Source organism: Rattus norvegicus, chromosome 8 (assembly GCF_021556685.1).
Source record: "Rattus norvegicus strain SHRSP/BbbUtx chromosome 8, alternate assembly SHRSP_T2T, whole genome shotgun sequence".
Taxonomy (NCBI): domain Eukaryota; kingdom Metazoa; phylum Chordata; class Mammalia; order Rodentia; family Muridae; genus Rattus; species Rattus norvegicus.
In genome coordinates this window covers 26,172,335-26,194,910 of record NC_141541.1, presented here as the reverse complement: position 1 = coordinate 26,194,910, position 22,576 = coordinate 26,172,335, and the positions used below count along the sequence as shown (strand labels likewise).

The window sequence follows — 22,576 nt, the reverse complement described above, 5'->3', positions numbered from 1 at the left end:
AGCCAGAACTCAAAGAGGTTGGCACTTCTTAGAAGAGATGCTAGCTTAGCTGTGCCACATGGTGACACAGACCTGTAATCCCAGCTCTCAAGGTGCTGAGGCAGAAGGACCTCTGTGATTTTGATGCTACCTTGGGCTACAAAATAAGTTAAACGCCAGCACAGGCTATCCAGTGAGATCCTGTCACAAAAAAACACTAGATGACCTAGGCAGAATAGAGGCAGGCAGCATCAGGAATTCAAGGGCAGCTACATAGTGAGACAGCAAGTCTGGGCTACATGAGACCCTGACTGAAAAGACCTAAGCACTCAACAAACATATACACATACATACATACACACACACACACACACACACAAAGACAGAGACACTGAGACTCACCCAGCCCCTTCTTTGCTCTCATCATCTGGGGGTGTGTCCATATTTTCTGCTTCAGAGAGCTCGCTGTTGCCTTTCTCCTGCTCATCAATCCAGTCAGAGACAGCCTTGAGGGCCCGCTCAGTGTGGGACACCATGTTCTGTACAGCCTCCAGCTCCTCTTGTGTTGGGTATACTGAAGAATGCTTTGCCATCACATGGCGATCATCATTCACAAAAATTCTCATGGGACGCTGGAAATGTGAAAACTACGCTAAAAATGATGCAAGGACAGGCAGCAGCCCACCCCTCGCCACTTAGTGCCATGCCTTCCTTCAGAGAAGGCAGTCTACAGGAACAGGACCCAGAACCTGAGAGGAGACTCTCCAGGCTGCAGCAGGAATGGGGCAGTCTACGTATCGCTATACTACAGTAGTCCCCCCTTATCCGCGGGGTACATATTCCAAGACCCCAATGGAAGCCTTAAACCGCGGACAGCACCAAAACCAATACGGTCTGGGTTTGACCTCTACGCACACAGGTATGGTAGTTTAATCGGTCAATCAGGCACAGGAAGGGCTTAGACAGGACAGAATGTGAATGTTGTCTCCCTCCAAGTAGCATCGTCCTACTCACCCTTCTTCTTCTTGTGATGAAGTGATGATGATACAATGCCTACGTGATGAGATGAAGTGAGGTGAATGACGCAGGCATCAGGACGGCGCACAATTTAAAATTTATCAATTTTTTTCTTTCTGGAAATTTCCACTTAATATTTTCAGACTGCGGAGGACCGCAGGTAACTGAAACCGCGGGAATTGAGAACACAGCTAAGGGGGGACTACTGTATTCACATCGTGACACGTAATTACTTTAGAGAATTCAAATGTCTAAGATAAAATGCTAATAGCATTAAATGCTTTGGGGACATGCTATAAGCATCTCTGTACATTAGTGAAGGAAAAGTGTTGACAACCAAAGGAAAAAAATGTCTTACCATTTTCCCCTCCTTTTTTCCTGTAGTGTCTGGAAATCAGCCTTGGCTTATCTTTTCAAATTGTGACAGTTCCTTGGTGTTACCAATACTTCAACTATCTATAAGATCAGAAAACCTTTTTAGTTTCAATATCCCAGAAATGGATGATCTCAGTAGCTGAATACTTGGTAGTAGGAATAAAGTTGCTAACTGACAACAGGTCTGCTCATAGCAGGATACATCTGTCTTTCCAGGTAGCCAAGCCAAAGCACCAAACAACTCATTCCAATTTCCCAATACAAAAACAGCAGGCTTGGGCTGGGGATTTAGCTCAGTGGTAGAGCGCTTACCTAGGAAGCGCAAGGCCCTGGGTTCGGTCCCCAGCTCCGAAAAAAAGAACCAAAAAAAAAAAAAAAAAAAAAAAAAAATTAAAAACAGCAGGCTTTGAGAAGACAGACAGACTGAAGGTGTTTCTTTTTTTTTTTTTTAAAGATTTATTCATTTATTATATATAAGTACACTGTAGCTGTCTTCAGATACACCAGAAGAGGGCATCGGATCTCTTTACAGATGGTTGTAAGCCACCATGTGGTTGCTGGGAATTGAACTCAGGACCTCTGGAAGAGTAGTCGGGTGCTCTTAGCCGCTGAGCCATCTCTCCAGCCCCTGAAGGTGTTTCTATTTCCCCTGTGCTCCCCATTTCATTTCTTCCTATATAGCATGCAATGGGAGCCAGGAATGCGGTGGGATAATGGGGTAGTGGGTGGTGGCGCATGACACAGATGACACAGTGTGTATCGGGGGCAGGCTGTCAGGATTTTCTGGCCCCCAAACTTCAAATCCTTTGGCTTTCACCTCCCAAGTGTTAGGACAACAGACATGTACCACCAAGCCTAGCTTAGACTCTTGCAGTTCTGGAACCAAGCAGGGACTCACATTCTGGGCATATGCTCTACTTTGCAAGTGTGTGCTGTATGTACACCAGTCTCTGTGGGTACACATGGAGAACAGAGAAGTGTTAGGTGTCCTGCTCTATCACTTCCCACTTTACCCCCTTTACAATAGAGCCTCTCACCAAACCTAGAGCTAGGTTAGCACCCAGAAAGCCCTAGGGAGCCTCCTGTCTCTGTCCCACCATAGCACGAGGGTTACATCTAACATGAGGCCATGGTCCAAGGACAATAGAACTCTAACTCAGGCTTTCATGCATGAGCAGCAAGCTTTTGGATTTATCCATTAGGCTGTCTCCCCAATCCTAGGATTGGTTTTTCAAGGCAGGATTTTCAATTAGAGCTCAGGCTGGCCTAAAATTTTCTACACAGAGGAAAGATGACCTTGAATTCCTGAGTCTCCTCTCTCATCTTCCAAGTGCTAGGTAACAGGCCATTTGTCACAGAAATCAAGCTTTTACTTAGTCTGTATTCTAGATTCAAAACAGAGGGACTCATATAAGCTAGACACATGTTCATTTCACTGGCTGCACTCCAACAACAAAGTATGCCTGGCTTTATAAATAAACTAGCGCAGGCAGTGGAACGGGTTGCTCAGTAGTAGAGCATGTGCTTACCACACTGCAGACCCTGGGTATTATCTCCAGCACTAACACTCAAAATGTAATGTAAATTGAGCATGGTGGCACAGGCAGAGGCAAAAGGCCAGAATGAGCTACACAAAGCCTGATGACCTTCCGTCAAACCCTAAGGTCCACACAATAGGAGGAGAGAAACAAGTACATTGCTCAAGTTGTTCCCTGACCACCACATGGTGACATGACATGTTCTTCCCCATGCACACAAATAAAAGTAATAAAAAATGAAACATAACTAAACAAAAAACAAGCTACTAAAATATGTTGTGGGTAGAAATGTTCATCAGGGGTTGGGGATTTGGCTCAGTGGCAGAGCGCTTGCCTAGGAAGCGCAAGGCCCTGGGTTCGGTCCCCAGCTCCGAAAAAAAGAACCAAAAAAAAAAAAAAATTCATCAAAATATGGGTGCCATTTCCAAAACCTGGTGAGGATAGAGCAGGGGCAGGAGTACTGTGAGACAGAGGATAGACTGGCTCTACAGAACAAGTTCCAGGCCAGCTAATGCTATGAAAGGAAGAAAGGGAGGGAGAAAAAGAAAAGAAAGAAATTAAGTAAAGTGTGGAACTTGGTGGTGTACATCTTTAATCCCAGCAATGGGGAGGCAGAGACATAAGGAATCTCTGAGTTTGAGGCCTGCCTAGTCTACAAAGCAAGTTCCAGTAAAGTCAGTGCTACACAGAGAAACTGTCTCAAAAGGGGGGGAAATAAAGAAGAGAAAAAAGGAAGGAAGGCAAAAGAAAAACAAAACTGTGTTCATTAGCCATGATAGTATTCCCTGTACTCAGGAAGCAAAGGCACGGGGTGCAAAAGTTAAGGGCAGCCTAGGCTATAACCCTATTTCAATAAATAGACAGGGCAGGACACAGATTACTGGGTAAGAAGAGCACTTGCTAATCAAGCATGAACACCTGTAGTTGAGTCCCCAACACTCATGCAGGAAAGCCTGCAGCCCCAGCACTGTGTGGGTCAGAGATAGGAAGATGGCTACTAAAGCTTTCTGCTCACTGCCTAGCTCTAGCTTCATTAAGAGCACCTGTGTAAGGACTAAGGCGCATGATAGAGTGGGACACACACTATTCTCCTCTCCCCTCACACACATACATATATACACCACACACAAAAAGAAATCAAACACACATATAAATAAACCAAAATATCAACCCTTCATGTTGGGAAAAGGAAAAAAGGTAGGAAGAGCCCTGACCCTTGAGGACACTGCAGAGATAAGAGAAAATTATATGAGGTCCAAAGGAGTTCTGTCGCATGGAAAAGTTGTAAGTACTCTCAACCTTGGCCAGAGAAGCTTCTGTTTGCAGTGGGCCTGGGTTAATGCAGACTCATAACCAGGCCAAGTGCCCTAAATGGGACATATGGTCACTGCTCCAAGGTCTAGGAAACAGCACGGAACAGAGGCTAGACAGAATGTTAGGAGCCATAGGATGTGGTAGGAACACTGTGATAGCATGTCTTCCTAATGTGACCCGGCCACTGCACTCATAACCTCCCAGTAGCTAGGGCTACCTGCACAAGACCGACACTGCTTAGGATCTGTCAATGTTTCAGCACAGATGGAGGAGCGGCTTATGAGGCCCCACCCTAACTGAAGCCCTCCTAGTAGTTAATAGCTGCTGAGAACAGGGAGTCATTTCTTCAATGTTGCAACCATTAGTAAGTTGCCCATGCACCAGAGTATGGAACAATCCCACCACTACTACATAGACATACTTTTACAAGCAACTTTAATTAAAGGCAATGGGCTATAAAACAGCAACAAAACAAAAACAATACCCACGAAAACCCTTCTTGCCTAAGGAACTTGTTGAAAAGGATTCAGTAGGGTGATGGGGGAGCTAAGCTGGTCAGCCTATATAAGCCACAAAGGCCTAGTCTTGAGCCTTAGGATGGTAGCAGTTACTGCTCCTAATAGCAGTACTGTCACCAGACGACTTGGGTTCTTGCATGTGAAAGGGAAGAGAGTGGACTCAACTGAGAGTCAACTATACAAGGCTGTACACATACACACCTCCAGTTTCAGAACTTGGAAGGTAGAGGAAGGATCAGGATTTAGGACATGTTTAAGGCCAGCCTAGGTTAAGAGAAAATATATCTCAAAAGTCAATACTTGAGAGCTAGAAAGGCAGTTTTGTGATTAAGAGCACTAGCTGCTCTTGTAGAGAACTGAAGTTCAACTACCAGCACCCATATTCAATAGCTGACACACGACACCTTCCTGTAACTCCAAACACAGACATTTGTACTCTATACCTACCCAATACAGGGACACAGCACCAGGAGACAGGCAGGCAGGCAGGCAGGCAGGCAGGCAGGCAGGCAGGCAGGCAGGCAGACAGACAGACAGACAGAGACACACACACACACACACACACACACACACACACACACAAGAAAAAAAATACTTTAAAAAAAAAAAAGTACTGTTCAGAAGACCTAGTGGCGATGTAGTAAGTTAGCAAGGTACAGTGGGGGAACTTTAATCTTAGCACGCAGGAGGCAGACAGGCAGGTCTCTGTTCATTTGAGGCCAGCCTGATCTATGTAGCAGACAGCAAGTTATGTACAGAGACTCTGTCTCAAAAAAACCAAAGGGCTGGAGAGCTGGCTCAGCGGTTAAGAGCACCCGACTGTTCTTCCAGAGGTCATGAGTTCAATTCCCAGCAACCACATGGTGGCTCACAACCATCTGTAAAGAGATTCGATGCCCTATTCTGGTGTATCTGAAGACAGCTACAGTGTACTTATATATAATAAATAAATAAATAAATCTTAAAAAAAAAAAAACAAAAAAAAAAAAGAACTTCAAGTTCAGTTCCTAGCACCCACACCAGGCAGTTCACACCCTCCTCTAACCGATGTCCAGGAGGTCCAATGTCCCTCTTATGGACCACAGGGACTGTACACAAGTGCAGAGAATGTGCATCACATCTAGACACACATAAATAAAAATTTCAAAACAAAACTTTAAAAAAAAAAAAAAAGACACCTTTAATCCAGCACCCAGGAAGCAAAGGCAGGTGGATCTTTCTGAATTTTAGGTCAGCTTGCCTACAAAGCAGGGCCCAGGCCATCCAGAGCTACAAAGTGAGATCCTGTCACAAAAATCAAACAAACAAACAAACAAACAAACAAACAAAAAAGGGAGGGGGGGCAAGCAAGAAAAAATAATCATGATGCCTTAAGCTGTGGGGAGTGGAGGAATAATTTGATCTACCTGCTTATACCCAGTTCAGATAAATACATGGCTGATATTACTACAGGCCTGGTGTTTCCCCAAAATGCTCCAGGGAGAAAACGCATGATAAAACTGCCAGCCGTTGGTGAGCAGGAGATGGATGTCCTGGGGCTCATTTCTTTAAGGCGCTCCTCCAGGTCTTCTGTTCTGGTATACAGTACTAGGAATAAACCCCCTGGGTTGGGGCATGCTGGGTAAATGCCTACCTCAGGCCACACCATGCCCCAGCCCCTTTTCATGGTTTAAGGAAATCTTGCCTAAGTTCCCCCAGGTGACCCTTGAACTTGCCACCCTCCTGCCCTAGTCTCCCAAACTGCTGGGGTTTACAGGTATGCAACAGTGCAAACCACTGCTTGCCTTTTAATTATTATTTATTTTATGTGTATGGGGGGGGGCGCACACAGATATCCATGCCATGGTGTGCCTGTGGTGATCAGGCTCAAAAGAGTTGGCTCTTTCCTTCTACCATGTGGGTCCTGAGGATAAACTCGGGTCTTCAGGTGTGACAGACAGAAAGGGCTTTACACACATTGGCCCCACTAGTTTGCTTTTACTGCACACTAAACTTTGATAAACTAAAAACAAAGACGTGTAAACTAACCATAGCCTGAATCCTGCCAGTCACAGAAAATACCCAGGGCTAAAGAGTCAGACCTGTGGCTGGCTGTCCCCAAGTCCTAAAGTCCTAAAGAGTCAGATGTCAGCTATGGCTGCATGTCCCCAGTCCCATGTACACTACTCTCAACCAAGCCAAATCTTGGTAAAATCTCACAAATCGTGATGATGATGTTTCTGTCAAGTGTGTTTATGCAGACTGGAGAGGTGGCTTGGCAATTAGGAGTATATGCTGCTCTTCCAGAGAACCCCAGTTCAATTCCCAGCACTTTCATGGTGACTTACAACATTCTGTAATTCCATTTTTGGGGAAATCTACCCTCTCCTGGCCTCCTCAGGCAGCAGCAGACAAAATTGTGGTGCACAGACATGTCTATGCAACAGAGACTTCAAGGGGATTCTCTGGGGCTAGAGTGCATGCAATGTTCCAAATCACCACATGGCAAATCTAAGGACTGTGTGTCACTTCAAAAAGACAGAACTGAGCTGGAGAGATGGTGCAACAGTTAAGAATAAGCTGAGATCTTGCAAAGCACCCACATCAGGTGGCTCACAACCACTAAGAATCCAGCTCTAGGAGATCCAACACCTCCTTCTGGCCTCCTCAGGTACCTGCATATATGTGTAGCATATACTCTCATAGACACAGACTACAACGCATCAGTAGAATTTAGACACAGCTGTAGGCCCTGAGTGTTGTTGACACAAGTATCCCAATGCTCTCAACGTTAAAACTGGAGATCATTTGGAGGCCAAATTGGGCATCCTGTCCAAAAAAAAAAAAAAAAAAAAAAAAAAGGTGGGAGGTGACAGGCAAGGGAGATGACTCAGTGAATAAAGGACCCTGCTACGCAAACTAAGCCCACCAAACTATGTAAGTACAAGGAGAGCAGAGTCTCCACAGGCTGTCCTGTCATACATGTGCCATGGTACACTCACAACCCTCCCAAATACCATGAGCACACCGTAATAATATACATGCACTTTATTAACAATCAGGAGGCTTCTGAAGTAAGCTAAGGGCCCTAAGTGTTGCTCCTGCAGAGTTGTGGCTCCCATCCCCCAGTGGGTAGCCCTGGTGCTGGCTAAGGCTTAAGACCCTTAAACTAAGAACTACTGATGCTAAGCTTTACTGTGGTATTCATTCTAGCCAAGAGTTTTTCATCCTAGGAGACTAAATTATAAAGTATCACTGGAATAAAGCAGAATCAGTGTTAATAAGAAAAACAATCTGGGGCTGCAGAGATGACTCAGCAGTTAAGAACACTTGCTCCTCTTGCAGAGGACCTAGATTCAGTTCCCAGCAAATCAAGGTGACACACATCCATCTGTAACTCCCGTTAAAGGGGATCCAACAACCTCTTCTGGACTCTGCAGGCATTGCACACACATGGCACACATACATGCATGAAAAAAAAAAAAAACACACAAAGATTAGGTTTTATTAATGACATCCTGTCTCAGAAACAAAAAACAAAACTTAAGAAAACATCCCAAATTAGAATAACTGTGAACAAATACTGAACTCCAGATAACTTTGTAGGATGGTAACACTCTGCTCCTTTAATCTTAACTGCACCAAAAAACGAATAAACAAAAAATTGGAAAATGGAGGTGCTGCATCCACCTGTAGGAGTCTAGCAGAAAGAACAAACTCCGGTTCTGTGAGTGACACTGGCTCAAAAAATTAAGGTGGGGCTGGAGAGATGGCTCAATGGTTAAGAGCACCGACTGCTCTTCCAGAGGTCCTGAGTTCAATTCCCAGCAACCACATGGTGGCTCACAACCATCTGTAATGAGAGATGATACACTCTTCTGGTGTGTGTCAGAAGACAGCTACAGTGTACTCATATATAATAAATGAATAAATCTTTAAAAAAATTAAGGTGGAAAACGACTGAAGGTGATAACCTTAACACTAGCCTCCAGGTCTTCAGATGCATTTATCAGTGAGCAAACACATGAACGAACACACACACACACACACACACACACACACACACACAAAATGGGTAATTCAAATGACTGAGGGCTGGACAGAACCTACAGAGCATTTACAGTGTAAGAAATCCAGGACAGCCAGAGCGATGTCAGTGAGCAACCTCAGCTGTGCTTACAGCTGTGAAGCTCTGTTACAAAATTGTACCTGTCTTATATACAAGTTACGAACCATACATAAAAGGGATTCAGCACAGCCAAATACAGATCTAGAAGCCCACAAAGATAACAAAAGAAAAACAACTCATTACACTCTATTCTGAACGCTTTTTAGGTTGAAGACAATTGGCCCAGGTGATTGAAGGACTCTTAACAAAAAACACTAGGAGGCTGTTGCTGGAGCTCAGCTGGAAAGGTCAGGAATAGCAATGCAGGGAGCCCTGGGTGGTGGCACCAACCCACCAACCCATAACCCAGCACTTAGAAGACAAAGGTTCAAGGATGTAGGGTTCAAGGCCAGCCTTGGCTATGTAGTTTAGACACTGTGAGAAGGAAAGAGGGAGAAAGAGGAGAGCGGGAGGAAAAGTCAACCTCCTCTAACCACAGGAATTGAGGAATTCATTGGGTTAGAACATCAAAGAGAGCAGTAGCCCAGTATTCTGACTTCATACCAGCATCAACCTTCTGATTACCACAATCAGTGCTGACAGAAAACACATGGGCTTGCCTTAGCAAGAGGCTGCCTAATTTCATCCTCTGATGTCACCAACCAAGTTGACTCAGGAGGCTCTATCAGGCTGCTAATGACCACACCTGGCCTACCCTCAGTGTGCCCTCCCTGGGCCCTCTCTTCATATTTAAACTATAATGGATGGTGATGGCTCTTGATGCAGGTGGACAAAACAAACAAAAGAACTAATTTTCTGTGAATAATGACAGCTAAGCTGCCGCTAAAGATCTACCAAGCAAGTCTCCTGTCTCTGTGTGAGCCCAGATGTGCACGTCATGAACTGACCAACAGCAGAGAGACTTCCTAAATGAAAAATTCTTAGTTAGAAACAAAATTGGCGAGAGGTCCCCAGCCCCTGCCACATCACTCCATGCAGAATCTACACCTGTCTCCAGGGTTGAGATTCAAGTTCAGGCACCAGGACACCCGTAGCTGGCATTTCCAACACCAATAAGCCTATATAAAAATGCACAATCCAGTTATTATAAGCTATAAGCCTAGACTGGGCAAATCTAACACTGTATTAATTTGTTCCCCAGCTAAAGACCATTTGCTACTTGTGCGCAGTTTCTCCTGGCCACGTGGTTCTGCTCCGTCATGGCTTCCTCCTCCTCCCCTCCTCTGTCCTTTCTCCTTTCCCTCTCCTACTCTTCTGCCTCTACCTGCCCCACTCTCTAACCTCCAGTCCCACTCAAAACCCCACTGCCCAATCACAGGCTCTCGCCTTTATTGACCAGTTATAATGGGGAGAAGGTTCATATGAGATCACCTGAGTACTGATGGGCTGCTTGTCAGGGGCAACCCCTCTTGAGGAAGCAGAATCAAGATCAGAATACAAACAGAACTAGGACAACCCCCAACAGACACCAACCAGCCTCTCTGACAAGATGAGGGCTGAGGGAAGTATGGAGATTAAGAACTTCTAAGTGGTCAGGAACAAGGACCGGTTCTCTCCCTTTATTACTGAAGCAGAATTGCAAGTCTACATCATAAAGCCTTAAGGCTATGGTGTGCTGGACATCTTTCCACCTCTAATTACATACAAGCTAAGTTTGCAACACTGTCCTGCCCAAGAACAAATCAGAAAATCATCAAGCCTTCCCAACACTGGGGAATAATCCTGAAGTAAGGGTCATGCTCATCTTACAGTAAATGTGGCTTTATGCTGACAGCACTGTGTAGCACCCAGAAGTTCCTTCACCTTTGATTCTGCCACAGATTCTTACAATCTAAAAGCAGTCCAACCAGGTGCCAACAATCCAAACTTTGACAAGAGATCAAAAGCTCTTAAACAAATCTCAATTCTCAAGACTAGCTCAGCTAGTCCAGCATCCACATAGGTCACAATCATCTGCATCTTTAACTCCAGTTCCAAGAGATCTGATAGCCTCCTCTGGCCTCTGAGGACACTGCATGCATTGGGTGCATATACATACGTGCAAGCAAACCCTCACACATTAGAAAAGAAAAAGGAATAGTATTTCCTATCTAATAAAAATCTCAATCCTAATTCTTTGTTCCACTGGTACCAGTTTCTACAGCCATGCAAAAATTAACAAGAATGGTTGGGGATTTAGCTCAGTGGTAGAGCACTTGCCTAGCAAGATCAAGGCCCTGGGTTTGGTTCCCAGCTACAAAAAAAAAAAGAAAGAAAGAAAGAAAGAAAGAAAGAAAGAAAGAAAGAAGAAAAAAAATTAACAAGAATGACCTTCAATTCAAATATTATTAATGTTATGGACTGCCCTTTCCAAGGTCTTCCCTCTTTTTGTTACTAAGACAACCTTAATGAACAGGTGTGATGCAGTCCTGTAATCCCAGCATTTAGGCGAAGGCATGAGGACCAGCAGTTGAAGGCAAATCTAAGACGCAAGAGACCTTGTCTCAAAAAGATACACAGCTGAGCTCAGTCCCCAGCACCCACAATGATCAACTCTCAAGCCCCTAGAATGCTACCTACAGGAGGCTCTGTCAGGTGTGGTGGCATAGGCCTTTAATCCTGGCATTCAAGGAGGCAAAGGTAGGTGAATTTCTGAGACTAACCAGGTCTACATAAGGACTTCCAGGCTAACTAGAGTTACACAGTGAGACCAGAAAAAAGATAGTGGACTGGGAACACAGCTTGATGGTAGAGAGCCTGGTCTACCATACATTAAAACCTTGTACTTAATCCCTAACACCACCAAAATAAACAAGCAAGCAAGCAAACAAACAAAAACACAAAACTAAACAAAAATTCAAAAGAGGTTGGAGAGGGGGTTGGGGATTTAGCTCAGTGGTAGAGCACTTGCTTAGCAAGCGCAAGGCCCTGGTTTCGGTCCCCAGTTCCGAAAAAAAGAGAAGGAAAAAAAAGAACACTTACTTACTGCTCTTGCAGAGGAACCAGGGTTCAGTTCCTGGCACCCACATGCAGCTTACAATCATCTGTCCCAAGAAGGCCGACACCCTCTTCTGTTCTCCTGCACACACATGATGTACAAATGCATACACGAAGGCAAAACACACACAAAGAAATTTCTTTTAAAGAAAGGAAAGAATCCTAGGTGAGAGTAGTAGACTGTAAGGATCAACAGGACAGCATGGGGCAGGGCTGTGGTGCAACAGTACACAAGCCCTTTATGTACAGAGTAGGTTCATTTGCTTTCATAACTGCAAAAGTAACCAGTGTACCTACAACTCTGCTGTCAGAACTACAATACTAAAATAGGAGGTAGCAAAATTATTAACTGCTTCTGAACTGTGAGAGACTGCAATATTGTAGAAGATATTTAACAAAGCTCCAAGGGACTATGAGGTTGGGGCAGCAGGCAACCTTCCCTCCCTAAACTCAAGGCAGAAAGAGACAGCCTGCAGAAAGACAAGAACTCTCAAGCTTAGAGAATGTTTGTTAAGCAGGGTCTCTCTCACTGCATAGCCCTGGCTGGCCTCTCACAAACGCTATGATTAAAGGTGTGTGCCACCACACCCAGATAAGATCTTTAAACAAACAAAACACCACAGTGCTCAATTTACTAAGTTTACTTCTTCTCAATTATGTTTTATCTAGTTAGGAGGAAACAGGACCACCTCTCAAACCCTGTTAGTAGGAGCACACAGGTGTGATTTCTTAAAACAAAGGTTACCTTTTCACATTTCTGGAGGTGCTGAAAGTAGTCTTCAGCAAACTGGTGAGAATCCTACAAGTGAAACGCACTGCCAGTGCTGTGTCAGCATTGTTAACATCAGAACGGAATCCTGAGTTGGGGAGAGGACTCAGTGACAAAGTGCAAGCCTGAGAATCAGTTTTTTTGGTTGTTGTTGCTGTTTTGTTTTGTTTTTTGAGGTGGGGGTGTTTCCTTGAGCAAACGGGCCAGCCAGATTAGCTAATCTGCTCTGTGTTCATCTGAGAGACCCCGCCTCCATCGAAAGAGGAGCAAGCAAGGAAGACACCTTGTTCAGCTTTGTCCTCCACACGCACTTGTACACACCTGCACAGCATACGCAACACACACAAGAGGAAGACACCACACATACATGCACAAGAGAAAAAGAAGGGAAGAAGATGGGGTCTTGCTGTGTTACGTATGCCTGTAGCTAGGACAGATGCCCTGTCCAGTGTGGCAAGTGACATATCATTCTGAATTAACTGCAGCTGCACACACGGCTCTAAGAAGCCAGATAAACACACTGTACTATAGGTCCTTCCTCTAAAACAACTTGCAAAGCCAGAGCACAACAGCATGACCAGACTTTGACACTAGCACAGGGAGACAAAGAATCCTGCCCAGGGTATAAGGACCCCACCCATAACCACTGGCACCCACTCACCCAGTCATCATGTTAAGAATGTCAGAGGGTGAGAGCACAGCTCAGTGGTAAAGGAATTAAGAGACCCTGGTTCAAAGCCAACTGCCACAGAAATGGGAAAGAATATCACAGACAGGGAATTGCAGGGCTGGGGTGATGGCTCAGGCAATAAATAGCACTTTTCTAAACAAGTACAAGGCCCAGAGTTTGAATCTCTAGCAATGGCCAGGCGTGGGGAGACAGGTAGTGCTCCTGTGCTCAGTGACCAATCAGTCTAGTTGAAACAGCCAGTTCTGGGTTTAGTGAGACCTTGGCTCAAGGGAATAAGACAAAAAAAGTGATACAGCAGGACATGCAATGTCCTCCTCTGACCTCTATGGACAGTTCACACAGGTGAACACACACAGGTGCACACATGAGCATACACCTCACACAAAGAAAGTGAAGCTACTGTAGAATGTGCAACTTGCCATCTTCTCTCCCCAGGCAGTGCTGCAGCCTCAAGCTTCATTAAGCTGGGCATGGTGCTGTGCATCTGTGTTCACAACACCACCTGAGGCTGAGCAGGATAACTGAGAAGTGAAGATCAGCCCAAGTCCTGACAGTGATGCTTGCTGTCTTAAAAAACAAAAACTAACAAAGCTCAGATATACTCTGTGCTCCACTGCTGCACACAGCATTCCTAGGATGGGGGCATACAGTTTAACACACATGGGCCAGACCCCAACAACACTAGAAAAATTGGCTGTAACAGTCTGGGGGGAAGACAGCTGATGAGACAGGGTCTGTCTGTCTCTGTCTCTCTGTCTCTCTCTCTGTCTCTGTCTCTCTCTGTCTCTCTCTCTCTCTCTCTCTCTCTCTCTCTCTCTCTCTCTCTCTCTCTCTCTCTGTATATAGTCTCTCTCTCTCTGTATATAGTCTGGTTGTCCTGAATTTGACATACCTGCCAGGCTGGCCTCAAATTCAGAGATCTGCCAAGTAGGCTGTTTTTTCTTAAGATAAGTTTTGAGGTTTTTTTTTTTTTTTTTCTCCTCAGAACCTGGTAAAATGCATGCATTTAATCCAGCAGGAGGCAGGGGCAGGCAGATCTCTGAGTTCAAGGCCAGAGTGGTATTCAAAGAGAGTTCAAGAACAGCCAGGGCTACAAAAAAAAAAGAAGCCATCTCCAAAAACAAAAAACAAAAAAAAACAAAAAACAAAACAAAACAAAAAAAACCCCAAAAAACAAAAAACAAAGTTTTCAATATTGTAGCATTTTGTATTTGCATATACATGTTCTACATTTGTTCAGGGAGGTCAGAGGAGTGGTCCAAGGGTCAGTTTTCTCCTCCCCTTTTGCGGGAGCTTTAACCTTGAGCTATCTCACAGGTCCATCTTTTTTTTTCTGCTTTAAGATTTATTTTTATTACGGGGTTGGGGATTTAGCTCAGTGGTAGAGCACTTGCCTAGCAAGCGCAAGGCCCTGGGTTCAGCCCACAGCTCCAAAAAAAAGAAAAAAAAAGATTTATTTTTATTTATTTATGTGTGTGGATGCCAAATGTTTGCAGGTGCCAGTAGAGGCCAGGAGAGGGTGTGGGATCTCCTGTAGCTTGACTTCCAAGTAACTCTGAGTCTCCAGACCTGGGTGCTGGGAACCAAAACTGAGCCATCTGGAATAACCAGACGACTTAACCACTACTTAACCTCTACTTAACCACTCTTAACCACTACTAACCCTCCATTTTATTTTCCTTTTTTTGTGGGGACTGGGGGCATGGAGAGAGTCTCACTATGTATGCCTACCTGGCCTGGCACTTACTATGAGCCAGGCTGGTCTTAAACTCATCAAGATCCACTTGCCTCTGCTTCCTCCATGCTAGGATTAAAGGGGTCACAGTCAAGTCACTTTTGTTTTGAGACAGTGTGTCACTCAGGTTAACTTCAAACTTGACACTTTCCTGCCAGGGCCTCCATCCTGCTAACTTTATAGGCTTTTGTCACCAGCACTTGAAAGGTAGTCAGCAGGTCAAGGCTAGCTTGGGCTACATGACAGCTTTGCTTTGCATGTGTGAGACCCTGGATTTTTAATGGCTGAATTAAATGAATAAATTAATACTCAAGCAAACATACCAAAAATAATTCCCGCTCCCTTCCTTCCCCAAGGCAGACACACACCTCAGTGGTACAGCTGTGCTTAGGCACCCACAGTACCTCTGAGAACACTGACTAGAGACCCCCTCCTGCATGGCTGCACAGCCCCGTATACAGAGACTGAGCAGTTTTCTCTGCAGTGCTGGCTACACTACACTCTGGTGTTGTTTTAAGTGGGTCTAACTCGGCTTCCCTCTGACTCCCAGGCTCATACCACCCCTTGCCACAGCCTCCTCCTGAGATGACAGCCTTGGTCCTTTGGCTTAGGCTTTTTAAATTATGAAGAGCAATAATTAACCTACAAAATCCTCCAAACAGCACACCCAGAAACAAATCTAAGGCAACACTTTGTTCTTTAAAACCACACACAAGGGCCAGGCAGTGGTGACACACACTTTTAATCCCTGCCCTCAGTAAAAGAAGCAGGCAGATCTCTGTGATTTCGAGACCAGCCTGGTCTACAGAGTGGTCCCAGGTCAGCCAGGGCTATTACACAGAGAAACCCTATCTTGAAGGGATAAACACACAGACAGCACAGACACTGGCTACAAGTTCATACTACACAGTGAAACGCTGTCTCAAGAAAGGGAGGGCGGAGCGCTTGCCTAGCAAACGCAAGGCCCTGGGTTCGGTCCCTAGCTCCAAAAAATAGAAAAAAGAAAAAAAATTAAAAAAAAAAAAGAGAAAGAAAGAAAGAAAGGGAGGGGGGCAGGATGGTTAAGAGCATGTGCTGCCCTTGAAGAGGACCTAAGGTCCGTTTCCAGCACCCAATGTAACTCCAGCTCCAGGGAATCCAACATCCTCAGATGAAACCAAGTGTTAGCAGTCACAGGGTATGCAACATCAGAGCAGCAACTAAGGAAGACTGATGACCCCATCCACACCTAAGTTCTGAACCAACCAGACTTCACAAAGATGAAACAGTGTGCAGCATGCCTGAGAACCCAGTCATGCACTCCAAAAATGCCAGTGAAGTCACTTCATACTAACCACCCAGAGTCATAATAGCACCTCCTAATGACAGAATACAAAATTAAATTATCCTTGATGCTTAGATGTGGTCCAGAAGACAATGACTCTTAAAAGCCAAGTATAACGGCTGATGCCTGTGTTCATACTTGAGAGAATAAGACAGGACTGCTGTGAGTTGGAGGCCAAAAAAATAAGATAGTATCTGGTTGGGATGGAGCATGCCGTTAATCCCAACAGTACTTGGAAAGATGAGGTATGTGGATCTCTGGGCTCATGAGTTTGAGGTCAGTTTGGTCTACAGGTGAGTTCCTGGCTAGCCAGAACTAATATACAGTGAAACCATGCCTCAAGAAAGGGAAAGGGGGAGATTGGGGATTTAGCTCAGTGGTGGAGTGCTTGCCTACCAAGCACAAGGCCCTGGGTTCGGTTCCCAGCTCCGAAAAAAAGAAAAAAGAAAAAAGAAAAAAAAGAAAGGGAAAGGGAAAGGGAGGGAGGGGAAGGGCGATGGGGAGGGAGACCTGGAAACATGGCTCAGTAGTTAAGAGCACTGACTGCTCTTCCAGAGGTCCAGAGTTCAAATCCCAGGAACCACATGGTGGTTCACAACCGTCTGTAATGGGATCTGATGCCCTCTTCTGCTGTGTCAGAAGTCAGCGATAGTGTACCCACATACAAGAAATAAATAAATAAATCTTTAAAAAAAAAGGGGGGGGGAGAAGGGGACAGGATGGTTAAAAGCACATGCTGCCCTTTCAGAGGACCTAAGGTTCATTTCCAGCACCCATGTAACTCCAGCTCCAGGAAATCCAACATCTTCTGGTCATTGACAGTACCTGCACTCACACTTGTGCATGAACACACACAAAAATGCAACAAATCTAAGAAAGTAAACGTGGGTGTAATGACCCACACATTTAATTCCAGGTGGAGGTGGATCTATGTGAGTTCCAGGTCAGCCTGATTTACACAAGTACCAGAAGAGCCACAGCTACATCAAAAACCAAAAACCAAAACAAACAAAGGAAGAAAAGGTAGCACAAACCCAAAGCTCAGCAAGTAGGGCAGGAGCATATATATCTCTTCTGAGGTTGAGGCACAAAAGATACAAGCCAGTCAGGTCTACAGAGTGAGACCCCGAGGACTGAGAGCTGGGAGTCCTGGATGAACATGGTTCAGTGGTCATGAACTCACACTGTTCTTGCAGAGTATTCATTTGATCCCAGCCTCCAAAAAGGATGGTGGCTCACAACTGCCTGTGACTTTACCTGCAGGAAAATCCAACAAATACCACAGTCCTCCACAGCCACTTGTGCTCACTTGCACAGACAGACACATAATTAAAACATTCTTTAGTATAAAGAAAGAAAAGCCCTTAAATAATAAATATATTTTTCAACAGATTGTGGCTCATGCCTTTAATGACTGCCAGCACTTGGGAGGCAGAGACAGGCAGATCTCTCTGAGTTTGAGGCCAGCCTGGTCTACAAAGTGAGTTCCAGTAAAGCCAGTATTACAGAGAAACCATATCTCAAAGAACCAAAACAAACAAAACATTTCTTTTCAAGCTGCAACCATAGCTAACTGTTTAGAACCTGATGCACAAGGCCTTGGGTATCATCTCCCAAAAACCGTAACATACACAAGTGGCAAGACAGAAGACAAACTACTAAACTAGTTGTGTTTTTTTTTCTTTTAATTTTGTATTCCATTTGTTTATGGTGTATGTGGTGTGGGTATACCCATACCATTAGGGCAAACATGTACAGGTCCTGTCATTCATTTCACGTGGATTCTGGAAACAGAACTGAGTTGTCAAGCTTGGCAGTAAGTACTTTTACTAAGCCATCTTGCCTGCCCTCACTTATAGTTTCAGTAACTTCATCAGAAACAAAGTTTTGACTGGACATCCTTCAACAAGACATTTTAAAAAGTGAAAGAGAAGCTAGGGGCTAAAGAGCTGGCTCCTGGTTTTAGAGCACTTGTGTTTGCACCAGAGAAAAATTCAATTCCCAGCAACCACATATTGGTTAACAGCCATCCATAATTCCAGCTTCTTCATGGGACCCAATGCCCTCTTTCGATCTCCTCAGGTACCAGGCACAGACATGTGGTGTGCAGACATACATGCAGGCAAAACTCCCATAAAGAAAAAGAAGTGACTTCAGATTGTCCAACTGACCACTGTTATAAGATCACCTAAGACACGTTGTCTTATAAAAATCTCAATGGGGGTTGGGGATTTAGCTCAGTGGTAGAGCGCTTGCCTAGCAAGCGCAAGGCCCTGGGTTCAGTCCCCAGCTCCGGGAAAAAAAAAAAAAGAAAACAAAAATCTCAATGACCTAACATACCCAAACTAGTAAATGCTTATTAGAAAGTTCAGGATAGATGAGGCTCTCTCTCTCGTACTCTTGCCTTCCCTACTGTTTCAGCACCTACTAATGAAGCAGGGAGGAGGCAACCACTGCAGTCAGACAGAGCTGCACAAGGCTGCATCAATACTCTTAAGGCCAGGTCATCTCTCCAAAAGCCACAGCCCTCTTCACTCACTGTGTAGACTTCAGTCAAGACTGTTTTGCTCTAATTCTAAACCCCTGCAAAGTTCTCTCCCAGGACTTTACTATAATCAAAGAAAAAGCACCAAATATGTAGAACATAGGAAAGTCTAAACTAGGAGTCTGAAGCTAGGGTAACCTGGACTACACTTACCCCTCTTTCAAAAGAAAAAAACTGGTGGCCAGTAGTTAGGCATACCTTTAATCCCAGCAATCTGGAGGCAGAGGGAGGTAGATCTCAGAGTGTAAGACAAACCTGGTCTACACAGTCTCAAGAGAAAAAAAAAGTTGCAAAAGTTCATGGGCCACACACATTGATACACTTGATGGTGAGGTTACCTATCTTTCAGAATGGATCAAATAATCAAAGAACTGACAATAGGTAGCTGATCCTGACTTAAATGTATCACTTAGAATAAAATGTATCTGCACAGCCAAGAGAACTAACTATCTACACTTCTGGAAAATAAGAATCACTCCCCTAGGTGGCTGGAGAGATGGCTCAGTGGTTAAGAGCACTGACTGCTCTTCCAGAGGTCCTGAGTTCAATTCCCAGCAACCACATGGTGGCTCACAACCATCTGTAATGGGATCTAATGCCCTCTTCTGGTATGTCTGAAGACAACTACAGTGTACTTATAACTAAATCTCTAAAAAAAAAAAAAAAAAAAAAAAAAAAGAATCACTCCCCTAGACCAAGAAAAGTAGGAATTCAAAAAGAAAAGGAAAAAAAAGGGATACCAAAAAAGGCATACCAACGTAGTCTGGAATCCAGGATTAAGGCATTTTGGGGCCAGTAAGGGCTTCAAACTGAGACTCTTTCTGAGAAAGGAGAGAGCAAGGAGAAGTTGTCCCAGCCCAGAAATAACTTCTACCCAGATGTGGTAACACACACCTTTGATCCCAGCACTCAGGAAACAGAGATAGGAGGATCTCAAAGAGCTACATAGTGAGATCCTGTGCAAAAAAGATTCTTCTAGAGGTTGGAGGTATGGCTCAGTGGTTAAGAGCACTGACTGCTCTTCCAGAGGTCCTGAGTTCAAATCCCAGCAACCACATGGTGGCTCACAACTATCTGTAATGAGAGCTGAAGCCCTCGTCTGGTGTGTCTAAAGACAGCTACAGTGCACTCATATATAATAAATAAGTAAATCTTTTAAAAAAAAAATTCTAACTCACATCTATACCTTCCTCTTGTGCCAGCTCCTGACCATACTAGGAAGGATACCTTGCCCATAGAGCAAAAGGTTGGGGGTTTGTGGGGAGAAAGGCCTGGTTTAGTGACATACAAACGGGGTTGGGGATTTGGCTCAGTGGTAGAGCGCTTGCCTAGCAAGTGCAAGGCCCTGGGTTCGGTCCCCAACTCCGAAAAAAAAAAAAAAAAAAAAAAAAAGAATAGTGACATACAAACATATCCCAGCCCTGAGAATGTTGAGGCAGAAGGATTCCAAGTTCAAGGCCTACATAGTGAGATACAACTTCAAAAAAAAAAAAAACAAAACTTTAGCAAGTTAGTCAAAAACCAGAAGTTGAGAGAAATAAAAAAAAAAAATATCACACATGGATTACTCACAGTAATATGAGCCTAGAAAGTGATATTAGAAAAAGCCAAAGGAACTTCTACCCAGGTTTCCACTAAGTTATATCAGAAAAACTGAAAACAATCATGCCTTTTTCATCTCCAGTAGGAGGGGAATTCCAGGCAGGTCCAAAATCAGCAGATAGAGACTGAAACAGCATCGGCTTTGCCAAGGCCAGCCCAACAGTAATCACAAGCCTCCAATCTAGACTGCAGACTTCCAGTCAAAATACCCAGGGCCTGCAGATTCCATTCACAAACCTCAGCAGCCAGGAGCTACCCAAAGGGCAGCTAAGGGGCAAAGACAGCAGTAACACCTACAGGGAGGGGCCTTCTCCTTTACCGCTGTTCTTCACACTTCATTCACAGGTCGGGTGACTACAGTAGCTACCCCAAGGGGTCCCACTCAGAGAATAGTGGTAGAACTCTATAATCAATCAGCAGAGGATCCCACCCACAAAAACCTGAGGGAAAAACACTAGAGAAGTCCTAAACTTCTCCTTTTCCTGTGGCCACATCATCATACTGTACATTTTAAATAGAACAGTTCTAAACCAGAAAAATATATTCAGAATACTCGAATCCCAACAGCGAGAGGTACCACAGAAACTGAGGCCTCTTTAATGATCCAGCACAAGTCCTAAACACCATATTCCCAGCAATTTCAGTAAGAGATGGCTCTTTCCCAGTTTGGACCCTTCAAGGGGGCGGGGGTGGGGTGGGGATATCAAACAAACCGTTATACACCCCAAGTACCTTACTCCAATTGTGGAATAACCTAAGGTGAATTCCTACCACTCAACTACTTGAAAAAAATAAACGAAATTTAAAGCACGCATGTTCAAAAGACTTCAATCATGCCAGTCTACAGACCACAAAGGCCCCAACCATCACACCACATCACCGTTTTGGGGGTTAGAGGCAGAGCCTCATTCAACAAGCTGGGGACCACCATAAATGAAAACCACCTGGTCTAAAAGGTCGGGAAACTCAAACGATCCTAAGTTTGGGTCTTAATTTGGAGGAAACCTATAGATCCGGGCTTTGAGAATTCGGTGAATCTATTCCGCTCAACTCGCCTAGGGTTCAGGACAAAGAAGAAATGTTTCCCGCCTTGGGAACTGGTATGAACCTGGCATCCTCCTAGAGCCAGGGATGTACCTGAACAAAGAGGTAAAACGAGTAAAAGAAGGAGATTTTCCCTTCTGAGCCCGCTGGGATGCTCTGGAGGTGAGGGGGTGTGTGCTCCAACACGTGCACGCGTGCGCGGGGCCAAAGCAACAGACAAAAGCTCTGGCTGGGGGGGAAAGTAAGCAGCCCAGGGAGAAGGGAGGGTACCACAGTGCGTGCGCACCCCCCCGGGAGCAGCGCCTGGGCCTGGGCCGAGGGGGCCACGAAGGGGGGAGAGTGGATGCGCGCGCACGGGGGCACTGCCGCCGCCATTTTGTTTCTTCGGCACAATGGGGGAGAGTAACGGCCAAGCGCGGGAGCGAGGCCAGAGGAGGAAGGTGCGAGACGCTGAAAGATGGAAGATCCAAGCGAAGGAGAGGGTCGGCGGGATAGCAACAGCCTTGTCACTAGCGTCCCCTTAGCCCAGACTTCGCTGACAAGTGGGAGAACGGGCGGGGGGGAGGGGCAGAGGCGGGAGACGCCACATTGCCGCTTACCTTGGCGTTCCCGTCCTTCGTCCTCAGGCGCCGCCGCCACCCTCCTGCCACCAGCCTTCCGGAGTCTTCACAACCCCCTTCAAAAAAAGAGCCACGCGGTTTTCGCCGGGGCTGCTTCAGTCCCAACTGCAATGGCGAGAAGAGGAGGAGGAGCCGGGGGCGAGCGAGCGGGCGGGCGCGCGCCGGGGAGGTGCAGGGCCACGTGACTGACCGCGCTCCGCCCCCGCGTCACGTGGGCGATCAACCTAGGCCCAACCCCCAGTGGGCGGGTGAGACGAAATGGGATGGGAGGGGCGCGGGGGACCATATCACGTGACGTTGACTTAGCGACTGGGTCTGATTGCGTGACGTCAACGTCAGGCCGGTTCTCTCACGGGTTTGGTCGGTCACATGACAGTGGCTGGCTTCGCTCTCATCATGTGACAAGGCTTTCGTTGTTGTT

General features: G+C 45.4%; 1 protein-coding gene and 1 long non-coding RNA gene across 52 annotated transcripts in view; one reads left to right on the top strand and one right to left on the bottom strand.

Annotated features, from left to right (window-relative positions):
- Positions 1-22,342, bottom strand: part of Ilf3 (interleukin enhancer binding factor 3) — a 38,342-nt gene extending 16,000 nt beyond the window's left edge. For 14 of the 51 annotated variants that reach the window (XR_015627031.1, XR_015627032.1, XR_015627035.1 and 11 more), the window contains exons 1-4: positions 22,135-22,342; positions 1,355-1,452; positions 994-1,032; positions 382-611 (exon numbers count right to left, since the gene is read on the bottom strand). Coding sequence is in view for 32 of the 51 variants with exons in the window: in XM_087563958.1 (XP_087420084.1) it covers positions 382-611; positions 994-1,032; positions 1,355-1,357 (272 nt within the window). In the remaining 19 variants the exon portion in view is untranslated. 51 annotated transcript variants of the gene reach the window in all.
- LOC148003984 (uncharacterized) lies at positions 1,113-3,130 on the top strand. Its single transcript, XR_015627547.1, has 2 exons — positions 1,113-1,667; positions 1,997-3,130. It is a non-coding gene; the product is annotated as an uncharacterized LOC148003984 (long non-coding RNA).
- Positions 22,343-22,576: the final 234 nt, after the last annotated feature.